The 12,871-nt window shown below is 38.5% G+C and overlaps 1 protein-coding gene across 2 annotated transcripts; it reads left to right on the top strand.

The window, feature by feature from the left end:
• Positions 1 to 1,186: 1,186 nt before the first annotated feature.
• Positions 1,187 to 6,064, top strand: zgc:92664 (uncharacterized protein LOC436695 homolog). Of its 2 annotated transcripts, none has more exons than XM_034210617.1 (5): positions 1,187 to 1,536; positions 2,582 to 2,676; positions 2,772 to 2,998; positions 4,019 to 4,126; positions 5,483 to 6,064. In XM_034210617.1, exons 1-5 carry the CDS (start codon positions 1,516 to 1,518, stop codon positions 5,545 to 5,547), a joined length of 516 nt encoding a protein of 171 aa, XP_034066508.1. In that variant the 5' UTR covers positions 1,187 to 1,515; the 3' UTR covers positions 5,548 to 6,064. The 2 variants fall into 2 exon arrangements, with proteins under 2 accessions (XP_034066508.1, XP_034066507.1); XM_034210616.1 differs by having other exon boundaries at positions 1,193 to 1,536; positions 2,754 to 2,998.
• Positions 6,065 to 12,871: the final 6,807 nt, after the last annotated feature.

The following is a 12,871-nucleotide window of genomic DNA, read 5'->3' on the forward strand; positions in this document are numbered from 1 at the left end:
TTTGAACACAATAATCTGTGTTTGGCTCCTGTCAAAACTTAAGTAAGTGTACATATTGGATTTGATTATCTATTTCTCTGTAGTGGTTGGCTGCTTCGGATATGACGAGGCGAGACATAACCATGACGTGATAGTATGCTGCGTTCAAGTTCTGTCGGAATTAATATAAACTTCAGCCCACGCAACAGAACGGAATGATACATTTATTTCTTCATTTGCGCTTACTTAGCACTTTATGTGCTTTTTTTATTTGTACAGTATTGTAATAGCTGTTTAGTGTTGAAGTTGTAAGTTACGTTATTTGTGTTGAAGAAACCATTTGGTGCCTTTAGGCTGGTTCTATACATTGTAAAATATATATAATCCCGTTTACTTCCAGAAAGTTGCCCTCAGACAGCGAATAAAAGGGCTGATTCCCAGTGCTAAACACATTCCAGTTATATGTAGTCTACAAGATATGTTTCACTTTCACTGTCAAACATAGACCTAACCTATATCAGTTTTAACTTTTTGTAGTGTGCATAATTTAGGGTTCCATTGACATGCACCATACACTGCTTTAGTAATCTGTTGATGCCAAACAACTAGTGATAAATGGAAACACGTTGGCGTAATAATACATGATGTACATGTTCTGTTTCTTTACGGCATGAAATCAAAAAGTATCAAGCCTTCTGAAAACCTGGGGGATAACTAATTCAACTACTTTAACATGTTAACATAAATGTATACTACTTAATGCATCATTTGTTGCATTCCATGGAATATAACAAAAAGTGTATCTCGAGCCGGTTTCTCAAACGTACCTACCCCACCTTTAAAGTAGCCTACTTTTTATGCAGAATGATCAATTTCAGAATAATATATATGATATGTCTTGATTATAATAAAAATAAACGATATTGGTGCATTAAAGTGTTATCAAAGCTGGTAGAAGCTAGTTTGAATGACTTTGTATACTGCAGGGTAGCTAAATGTAAGAGCTGATTATATTTCACAGCATTAATCCAAATCAGTAAAGATACTACATAAATGTAGTGGAATCAAAGTAGAATATTTACTTCAAAATTGTAGTTGGGTAGGAGTTGCAGAAAATGGAGACACTCATGTACCTCAACATTGTAATTGAGAAGAGTACTTGAATATATACCTTACCCCATTGACGTACATCTCTGATAGGGCGAAATAAGGTATTACCGAAAGTGAAGATTACGAGGAGACATTGAATGCGGCTTAAGCATTGTCGTTTTATTTTGTGACCTATTTGTGTGCAGTGTAACCTAACGCAGAAACATTTTAATGCACTATGCAGCACTGTGAACAATGTCGGAGTTTTCCAAGCGGTAGCGGTTTAAGAGCAGATTTGTAGCTGCTCTGCTACATCAGGATGAGCACCAAATGCTAACTTGCCTAGCTACACTGTTAGCATCTTAGTAGCTGTTCCGGCCAATTGAAGGCATCAGAGTCCTACTATACAGACTACATACAGTCCATGGTACCAAGGAGATCAGCAGAATGACCTCAGCTTCCACTAAAGTAAGTCATTTTCACATATGAACCACTGAGAAGTAGATAGTCCATGCAGTTAGCCCGGTTTAAATAATAGCAAGTACTGTACACACGGTACACACAGCCCCTGTGTTTCCCGCTGCTGCAGGTACAACAGAGTGTGGTCACTTCAGTGTGCAGAGATGGACGTAGGAAAGTTGGAGACTTTTATCAGTTCTATCAGAAACACTTTCGAAATTAATTCTCCCGCTGAATGAAATTAATGTGCCCTTAATTTTTCTAAGGTCTGATCTGTTTTAAAGTTTGTGTTGTCATAATTTCTACAAGGCTACATACACTATGCACACAAGCAGCACTGTACAGTATATGAGTACATTAACATAAGTAGCCTACTGTACTTAAGTACAATTTTGAGGTACTATACTTGAGTATGTCCATGCTTTGCTAGGTAAATCTACTTTTACTCCACTACATTTTTTTAATACCTTAAATTACTTTACAGATTTGGATTAATGATGTGAAATCTAATCAAGTCTTAAATCAGACTTTATTTCCACCTGGAGTAAATTCAAAGGCTACCCTGCAGTATACAAAGTCATTCCAACTAGCTGCACCTTTACCAGCTTTGAGAACACTTTCATGATCAATCATTATAAAACATATCATATATATTATTCTGAAATGGACCATTCTGCACAATGACTACTTATACTGTTGGTACTTTTTTGATGCTAATACCTTTGTACTTTTACTTGAGTAACATTTGCAATGCAGGACTTTTACTTCTAACAGAGTATTCCTACACTCTGGTACTTCTACTTTTACTAAAGTACTAGATTTGAGTATTTCTTTCACCTCTGCTTCCATACCTTAGTTTAAGACTCCAATATGAAATGTTTTTGTGTAAAAAAGTAAATCCCTGGAGCCAGCCTCTAACATCATCATTATTCATGATGGTACAAAGGTGCCATGGAAATGTCAAATACAAGTGATTTTTTAAAAAGATGATATGTGTGGTTTTTCACATTGCGTCAAACATTCTGATTCTGATGAATAAGTGTGTGTCCCACAGGTTGGGGAGATCTTCTCTGCAGCTGGAGCCGCCTTCACCAAACTAGGAGAGCTCACCATGCAGCTTCACCCGGTGGCAGACTCCAGTCCTGCAGGGTAACACACACACTAGACACTGATCGCTTAATTACAAAGAATATGTTAAACTGTTATAAATACTAAAGTCAGTTCAGTTCCCACCCTCCCTCCAGTGGTCAGACGAAGGGCACCGTGAAGAGGAAGCTGTATGAAGACGGAGGTCTGCCCTCCATCTCTGACGGGCCTAAGAAGGGCACCAAGAAAACCAACGCTGCTGTCACCATGGCAACTCAGGGCACTCCAAATGTCATTTCCGTGCCCACTGGTCGGGTGGTCGTAGCATCAGGACTACAAGGTGCCCCCTCCAGACAGCCCACCCTGAAGAAACAGAAGACTGCAGGTGGGTCTGGAAACTACACGGTTACTGCAAAAATAAATCTGTTGTTAATATCACAATCTCTTCTTCATCAAACCTGATAGTTAAACTAAAATATGTGTAGAATCCACACACTCTTTTACTTGTGCAATTATTTTGCAACTGTTTTTTTCCAAAGTAATTAATCTCCATTAGCATCAACATATTTCCACAGGCATCATATTATCTATATCTTGTTTGTCCATGTCTATTATTCATCTGTTTACCTCCGGTATTTCTGGAAAATTGCAGATAAAGATAAAGTCAAATCTTTAGCCCACGCAGAAAAAAACCAAATGATATATTGCTTTTTTATTTGCAGGTTTTTTACGAAGTGTTGTGATTGCTGTTTTGGGTTGAAGCTGTAAGATAAGTTATTTGTGTTGTTAGACAGTCCAGTTCTATGTAGTCCACAAGATGTAATGTCTCACTTCTGCAAATAATAATAATACATGTTATTTATATAGCGCTTTTTCTGGTGCTCAAAACACTTAAATGAGTGACAACTAGCCAACAACTGTATGATATAGACCTAACCTATATCAGTTATAACTTGTTTATAGTGTGCATACTTTAGGCTTCCATTGACGTGCACCATACTCTGCCTTGTATATCTATTTTAAGATGATGCCAGAAAACTGATGATAGTCGGTGAAACTCCTGTGATTTCTTGACCTTTCCAGTTCAGTGTGTTGTAAAGCTCTAAAAGTCCAAATGAATTGGGACAAAAAGTAGATGTCAACTACAGTCCACATTTGTTTGCAACCAGCAAACATTTTCACTGTGGTCGAGCAGCAATGTAACAGCCACCTAAATTACACTGATAAAACCACAATAAGAAAACAAAATGAAGGGGTGATGACATGTTAGTAGACAAACGTATCATTCACTTTCTTTCTGCTTTCTATCTTTGAAACTGAATACTTATATGGAAGTATTATTGAAATCAAATCAATCAATGTGTGGTACAGTATGTCATAACAGTTTTCTTTCTTGTGTGTGTAGACGTGACCCTCAGCGCTCTCAACGACTCAGATGTCAACAGCGATCTTGTGGACATGGAGGGACTCGGTGAAGGATCCAACTCCAAGAAACTCAACAACTTTGATCAAGGTGAGTTCATGAACAGCTCCTGAAAGAGAGGGATTTTAAACAAGGGCTGGGGACAGGACATCAAAACAGTTTTGACATGGTGGCTTTAATTCTAATGCGCAGGCAGCATTGAACAATTCATAATCAAATGTACACACCGGCATAATTCATCTAGAAGTATTTCAGAGAGAATAGATCAAGGGATCCGACTTTTAAACATCCATTAATCAACAATGAATTGATCAAAATAAATAAGCTTTTAAAAATCTTAATTTTAAAGAGCTGTTTTTAAAGATTCAGTAGTCTTCAGTAGGAGCCAATTTGCATCATTTATTTAATTAGATTTATTTAACCCTCCTGTTGTCTTCGGGTCAAATCTGACCGATTCACTACTTTCATCAATCATAACTTTTTGTTTTACATTCGATTGCATTTAGGCTTTATGATATCCTTCACAGAGTCGACATCTGAACATATACAATTGCTGATCACCACTTTCATTGAATTTTGGATGATTTAGTCAACTTTGTAACACCCATGGTGTTCCCGGTCACATGACCGCTATAAAGAAAAGGAATTGGTAACCATCCGGATCAGATAAAGCACACACAAACACCCACACACATACTCTAGATGTGTCCCCCCCCCCCCCCTTATGTGCCCATCCCCCCATGTGAATCACACCTGGCACTCACAAAGAACAATTTGATACATTTCCCGCTCTTATGTGCCCATAGATCAAACCTGACACACCAATACATGTTCAGTGTCTATTCTTTGTATATGTACTGCAGTTGTTCATGTATACCAGTAGTCTGATACAATATGTACAGTTTGAAAGGGTGTGAAATGAAATTTGGTGATGATTAATGGTTTTTGTGTTAATGTAATAGCAGTTAAAACGGGACCGGTCAAATTTGACCGCGAACACCAAAGTAAGGGGGAACAAAGACAATAGGAGGGTTAATGGGTTTTCCACAATTTTTAAAAACACACAAACATAACAGATAACAAATGATAAACAGAGCAGGAAGAGGCAAAACAACCCATTGGGCTTATTTAAAGTTACGACCTAAATAATGTTAAAAATCACAATTTTGTATAAAACACAAGATGTTCAAACAGCTTCAATTCAATAAAAATGGCACATTTGAAAAACAACACATACTTTACTTGAAAACCCGGCCTCATACAGGTAACATTATGTTTGAGGTATTTTTGAAAGCAATGCAGAGGTTCAGTGTTTAGTTGAGCTGAGTGGTGCAGATTGGGGACGGAAGTCAGACGTTCTTTTTCTCTGAATTAGTTTTCCATATTTAAAGCTTCCCCCCAGACTTCTCTCCTTTTAATATTGGTGCTTTTTTTGTGTCTCCACAGATAACCTGAACCTGGACTCGGGCCTCATCATGAACCCCAGTGACCTTCCTCTGCTCTCCCGCTGACCCGTCACTTCCTGTGGACTCAAAGTGATGGACCCAAAAACCCACGTTTTAAAAAAACCGGACTTTTCCTTTGAGCCAGAAGACGCTGACCGCCCAGAAGGGACTACAGATAGTATTGAATACTGTGTTGTATCATGCGGGACAATTGGACGCATCTTACTAGTGTGAGAGTTGTCAGCACTCTCAGAATCATGTTTGGATCATTTACATTTTCTTACTGCAATAATGATTGCATTAGACCATTTCCTCTCCTAATTGACTTTGCTTTGTAGGAGCGTCCAAAACAAAAGTGAGGAAGCTGTTCCAACATTCAAACTTCCTGTTTCTTTACAAAGAAGCCAGGAAACAAACACAATGCAACAGAGAGACCTCGGTATGTTTGTCTGAATAATAATGTTTGATTGTATTTCTTGTCCTCACCACTTTTAGCTAATGGTTGTATGAGCAGGTGATTACACAAGTCTTAGTTTAGGATAAACATATTTAAGTAGTTATTAAAGTCTTTAGAACAAAGACATGTTGGACTCCTGTCTGAGTGAATGAAACGCTTCCTTCCTATTAACGTGTTACAGCAGTCAGATTGTATTCTAAGAAACACTCTGTTAAATAACTAACAAGGGTCATTGCTAATTGTTTAAGAGCTGTATCAGAAGTATCAGTAGTACACATAAGTACAGTACACATCTTGAAGCTATCAGAAACAAGAGTTAGCAATAAGTGTGGAACACAGTATTTTTGACGTATACTGTACATTTAAGTTGTACACATTAAATAGTCTTAACTACATTGTGTCTAAGAAAACAATCCTCTTGTCACAAAACAAATGCTACAAAAGTTTGGAGATGTAACAAAATGACTTGTAACTAATTATTTATACTTTGAAATACTCACAGGTGTCATATATCAACCCAGGTGTCTGATGATACAACAAACAGCAAACATTTCAAATGAACTTATATATATATAATACAAGACTTGCATTAAACGTGATTTGCCTATTGTAGCATTTACCTTCGTTTACATAGTGCTAATCAAATATTCAAACATGCCCGTTAGTTTCGTCACCTCAGTATGTTTCAATCTGTAAAGACACTGTGATTGGGACAACATTTAGGAAGGAGTGACTGATACACGTGATTGAATCAAAAGGATTTGGAAGTCATCTCCTTGGTCCAGTTTGAGATGATGTTTGCACGTGTTCATTTGAATTGAATTCCTTTTCCAAAGCTAGGAAAGTGAGCAGAGTGAAATCAGCAGTTTAAATGTATGAAGAAGAGACATGAAAAGAGCCCACACTTCTTTATTTGATTTGTGTTTTTATTAACAGTGTAATTATTCATATATCCCAACAGCACTAGGTAAGAACAATTCATCATGTTGCTACTTTTGTTGCAAACAAAAGTCTGAAAGCTTGGAACACATTTGCTTATCAGAGATGGCGGTGGAGGAGTGTGAGTCTGACAGGAGCAGCACACGTCATACTGGTAACAGACAGAACTACCAGTAATGATGTGCTGCTACAGCCTGGCACACTGAAGGTAACCTCAAATATTCAGGAGGAATATATATCAACTCACATCTTTAAGGATATCATGGCGCTTATCATGTGACACAAACATGTTACAGGAATACAGGAAGCTTTTTATTTCAATAACCAGAAATGATGTTAGAATGTTCAGACGGACAGCATTTTTATGGTGCAATATTTCATCATCCACATATTATCCAATACCTTTTGTGAAATACTTTGTTCCCATGTGTGAATAGAATAAGCTGAGTGAACGTTTACAGAAGCTAGTCCACGCCGTACAGGGAGGAGATCCCTTCCACCTGCTGGAGGAAAGGAAACGAAGGGAAAACAAGTATTATTTTAGCACAACAGATAAAGTGCACCGCCTGCAAGAATTCATTGATATCAGAGAAACCAAATTCTACAGAACATGTCGTCTTCTGTGTTTCATAAAATGACCATGAGCCAATCAGAGTGGATTATAAATCACATTGGTATTAAACGCATCATTTCTATTTCTGTCTTTATTGGAAAAGCTTGGATTTGCAGCAGATAGTGATTCATTGTGGGTTATAATCTCTGTTCAGCCGTCGGACCCTTCAACTGCAACAAAAGAGGAAGTAACAATGATGGTGTGTTTTATTCTTTCCCATAAATAACATTGGTTTAAAGAGGGGGGGGGGGGGAGACACAATTATTGAGTTAAAGACAGCTAATGAAAAGGGGAATAACTGGAAGTGGATTTGTCATATTTGACTCACTCACCTCCTCTGGCATCAACGGATCCTCTGCTTTTACACTGAAGGCTAGAAGTCAGCTTTCAACAAGTTCTCTTTTTGTTTTGTCATTTTTAACGATAATTGACAACACTTGAAAAAAGGCCCACTCTTAAATATTCAGTCACTTATGTAATTAAATGATTTGACCTGAAAGAAGTATCGGAAACAGCCAATCGGATACGAATTAATTTATCCGATTGGTTAATTCCAAACAAATTAAATATTTCTAGAATGTTCAGATTAACTTAATTAATAATGAGTCTTTCCTTAATCTACAAATGGTGTAAATACAATAATTCTCTATATTTAAATGTTTTTTCTCAATGCTATTGAACAAAAGAAACCAAACGTGTCATATACAGTAGCTGCTGTTCCACAGGTGACACACACGTGGACAGAGGACATGTGACACCTCTGACCTTTCAGAGGACAGACTGCAGACACAGATCGGGTACGGGGAGCTCCCAGTGTGATGGTGGGAATCCCAGGGCTCACGGTGGCAGCACAAAATGATTTGGAGTGATTCAGCAAATATCTGCAAAACATGATGTGCTGCTAGAGCGCACCCTGGACACTGAGTCCATCACGTCTACTGGCTCACACACACACACACACACACACACACACACGAAAAACAGTTTAACACTCAGACATAACAGGGAAATTAGAGTCTTCCTTTTCTCTTCATTTACAATACGGTCATTTCATTGTATCACAAACAGGATTTCTCTTTAAAGCAGTTCAACTCAGTCAAATGTGTAATAATCTGCAGTTAATGACAGAACTAATACTATTATTTGAAAGATGAATACATACAGCCGTTTTTTATGTTCTGTATTATTTGTAAGGGAAATCTGACACAAACAAAATGGTTGAAGAGGACAAAATGGAGGAAGAAAAAAAGAGGAAGGACTAGAGGTGAAGAGTCCATGAGACACACTGCTGTTCTGCTTTACGAACATTTCTAAATGATGCATTCAAGTACAGAATAAGACAACCGAACGAGTTACATTCGAGGAGTAACAATTTCCTTTTTTGTTTCCTCCTTTTCTTCATTTCTGTTTTTGTAGAGAACCACCTGTCTATGCATTTTCTCAGGCCCATTCACATGTTACAACATTCCTGTTCTTTTAATAATGTTAACATAACGAAAATAAAAACAAATGTAATAAACCCTTCAGATTGTGTCAGTGCAAATCACTATGCTGTTACCACAGGAACACCAAGGGTAACACTTAGTGTGAGCATCTCCTCGCTGCCAAATGGTTTACAAAATGTACAATTGATGAAATTGTTAATCAATGATCCGCCTCATTCTGACATGCATTTTTTTTAAATATACGTTTTGATTTCATATCTGCTTTTAGTGTCATTTCTATACACTGACACGTTGACACACAAGAGCCCGGAAGAGAGCAGGATACTAACAAGGCAATGCAAATTGTTATTTAAAAAACCCAAAAATGAAAGGAATAAAAAGTGGACTAGATGGGAGAAAAGTTCAAACTGAAATGTTTGATCGGCTTCTGCTCTCATTAAACCCTAGGAAGGGAAAGGTGGGCTGCTAATGTGGATTAGATTCATTCTACATTTACACTCATTTCCCTAAAAGTGGTTTAGAGGCATTCAATCCCTCTAATGTTGTACCACTTGCTTTCCATCCTGAATCTACTCCGCAGGTTCAAGTGAGATGGGATCTGTCTATCACAATGATCAATTCAAAACAACTTGAATTGGTTCAAATTGGTTATGAAGCATTTGCATTTAGCATATCAAATACAGGCACTTTCATATACTAGGACCAATAACAAATACACAGGAAAAATACTCAATTAAAAAGTAAAAAACAGTCATAATGAGTCATTTCTCTATCAAATGCAAACCTTTTTTGTTAAAAGGTAACTACTTTTACACATGGAACAGGGAATAGCAGCATAACCTCACTCTGGGTAAATGGACACCAATAATGTTTTAATACTATAAAAAAAAACACACAAGAAAAGTCTATAAATGGATGGATCGTATTTTACAAGTGCTGTTGTTAATTATGAAGTTAATTAATTCCATCGCCCTGAGCAGCTTTATTGATGCCACATACCCAGAGAGAGTAACCAGAGCTGAGCCACGTGAGTCGGATTAAGCTGTCCATCAACAAAACTGAGTCTGGCTCATTTTGTAAATTATTTAACTAACGATTCATTATAAAAAGTCATGTGTTTGAAAACTGTGATGAGCATTTTTGAACATGTTATGAGTTTCTGGTGTGGTCTTCAAAGGCCAACAGTCCAAACCCTAAAACATTTTGACATTTCTGCTTGATTAATGACTTCAACAATTAATGCTTAATAAAATGTTGGCAAAATGTTCTTATGTTGGACGTTTTGAAAAGAACATCCCCTATTCACATTAGACTTCCACCAGCAATGGGATGTAGGTGTATACTTTGAGATGTGGCTGTATCGGGCTGCAAATAACACTTGTTTTATTTATCTTTGTCATAAATTAAATTAATGAAGATGTTTTTCTGGATATTTAATATATTGTTTTTTAAATGTAGAAAATAATGAAGAATGCCCACGTTAAGTTCTCAATGTTAGTTTTTATCCAAACACAGTCGAAAACCCCAAAATATTTATTTTACTATAACAAAAAACATCTCAATGCAGAGGTTGTATGCCTAAAGTAATCATTAAAACATGTGTTTATGAATAATTGTCCATCAATTGAATAATCAAATAATTGTTAATCGTTTCCACACGAAAATAAATGATATCAAGTAATTTAACAATAGATAGATTAGAACTGCAAACTAAGAGTTGTGCCAAACTTTGACTGTAAACCTGAGATAAAGTTTGAGGGCCACAGAGAGGAAGAACTCATGGCCTGAAGCACCACACCCTACCTCATGTACTTAAGATTTGTACCTTCCACAAAGTTGCATCTAAGGGGTAAAAACACAAGTACACTTCATATTCTCTGCCACAAATTAAATACGAGAAAATCAACTAGCTTTATCCGATTAAGAATTTAAAAGGTGGGGTCAGCATTTAAGGCCTATATGGACGTGATGAAGTGGAAAAGCAGTGTAACTCGTGCTGAGGGCTCAAGTGAAGCCTTATTATAGAGCAATACGACCTGAGTCAATGAGAAAGAGCAATGCTGAGGGATTTGAAACAAGAGGTCATGTCAGCAGGGAGAGCAGACAAGCTTTAAATTCAGACCCAAACTTTCAGCTTCATTCAAAGAAGAAAAAAACTGAACCAGCCAGAGAGTGGTAGACAGAGGAGGGGGTGAGGCAGAGAAGGACAAAAAAAGAGCACAACTAAAATTGTAGTGCAGGGAAAGGGGGGGAGAAAGAAGCAATGCAGAGCTGAGAAAAGCTCCCTCTGTGGCCTGCTGCTCGCTTCATTCACATCAACAGAGGCCATTTTAAACGCTTCACAGAGGAAAAAAAGATTCACTTACCGTCTGCTGCTGAGATCATTAACCAAGTGATGGGAGCAATAACTACCCTAACTGTTGCCTAACTAACAGCACTAGTCATCTGAAGGCCCTCACGTTGTGTGTGTGCTCTTACCAAAAGGCCAGTGACACCAACCAGACACAAACTCAGCTATAACTAGTCCTCAAAAAAATAAATTAGTAATCAACACGCACATGCTCACACGCAAAGATATAAATATGCTACATTCAGGCTGCAAAGATATTCAAATAAAAATTAAAAACGTCACACAAACCCATGCTCCATACAAAAACATATCAAAGGGAATATACCCAGTCTACTATAGTGACAGGAGAGAATAGAAAAAAGGCCTGTTAAGGGATTGCTCCTGCTCCTGTTCCTAGTGAGAGGGAGGGGGGTTTCAGGGGGGGTTGGGTAGGGGGGGTCCCAGTCCCAAAAATTGGCCCCCCAAAACTGAGTGTCCCTCCCCTTAATCCTTCCTTCCTGGCCCTTCACATCTTCACCTCCTAGCTATGTGAGTGTGTGTGTCCCCGTCCTCCTCAGTGCTGCCTGCTGCCTCGCTGGAGCCCCAGCTACGCACACTGAGACAGTGAGGAGGCTCAGTAGGCATAAAAACCTACAGGGCTGCAGCCTTTTTCCCTGGCCCTCACTTTCTACAATAAAAATCAACATTTTTGGGGCCGCCGAAAAATCTGAGAAAAAATAGGGTCGCCCCCGTGGGTGTGTGTGAGACAGGTGTGAAAGGAGGGGTCTGCCAGAGCTACTGTTTGGGAGTAAAAAAATAATTTGTTGCGAGGGCGAGGGGGCTGCTGCGCTGCGCCGAGCGCTGGGCTGTAAGCCTGCCAAGCTGCTCGGCTGTCAGACGGAAAGAAAAAGACCAAGGGTGGGAGGAGAGGGAGGGAAACAAAATGAAAGAAAGTGTGGCTCTGAGAGGAAGCTCTTTTCCCTTTCATGCAAAAAAAGTAAAGAGTAAAGTTACAAAATATTAAGCATAAACTACAGAAATGACATGAGGGAAGTGAGTGCAACAGGCTGGCTCTTATACACCCAGACAAAGAAGGGAAAGGGCTGAATGGAGGCACAGGTGGAGAGGGCATTCAAAGCAGAAATATGAAGCGAAACGTACTGATAGCTGGGGTACATGTTTGCGTGGCTCTCCTGTATTTTCTTGTGTCATTTGGTCATGAGATGGGAGTTGGCGGGAAGGAGGCCGGCCCTCAGAATGCAGAAAGTGCTGCTCTCAAACTAAACAGTTTTACCAGGAGGACACACAGGCCCTGCCCACCCCTCTCTGTTACCGTGCACATAGAAAAAGAAGTGCACATAAAAAAAAAAAGAACAAGGATTCACTTTCTGCTGAATGATGACTTTTTTTTAAAAAGACATAAAATGAGCCAAATTCTCCAGCTTGTGTTAGAGCTAAGAAGCAGGCCCCTGAAGACAGGGCACTCTGATTTTACCCTTATTGCCTTCACTAGAAATGATCTCACTTACACAGAAATAATTACCATCAGTCTCCAGACTAATCCCATCAAATCACCTCAGGTTGATAATAATGTAAGGCATGGCATT

The sequence above is a fragment of the Gymnodraco acuticeps genome, unplaced genomic scaffold, assembly GCF_902827175.1.
Source record: "Gymnodraco acuticeps unplaced genomic scaffold, fGymAcu1.1, whole genome shotgun sequence".
Lineage (NCBI taxonomy): Eukaryota > Metazoa > Chordata > Actinopteri > Perciformes > Bathydraconidae > Gymnodraco > Gymnodraco acuticeps.

What these genes read in the sequence shown, in the direction of transcription:
- zgc:92664 (XM_034210616.1), top strand. Translation starts at nt 1,516, where the DNA reads ATGACCTCAGCTTCCACTAAA. An exon ending in GCAGACTCCAGTCCTGCAGG is followed by an intron (nt 2,677 to 2,753) that starts GTAACACACACA and finishes AAGTCAGTTCAG; the next exon opens with TTCCCACCCTCCCTCCAGTG. An exon ending in ACTCAACAACTTTGATCAAG is followed by an intron (nt 4,127 to 5,482) that starts GTGAGTTCATGA and finishes GTGTCTCCACAG; the next exon opens with ATAACCTGAACCTGGACTCG.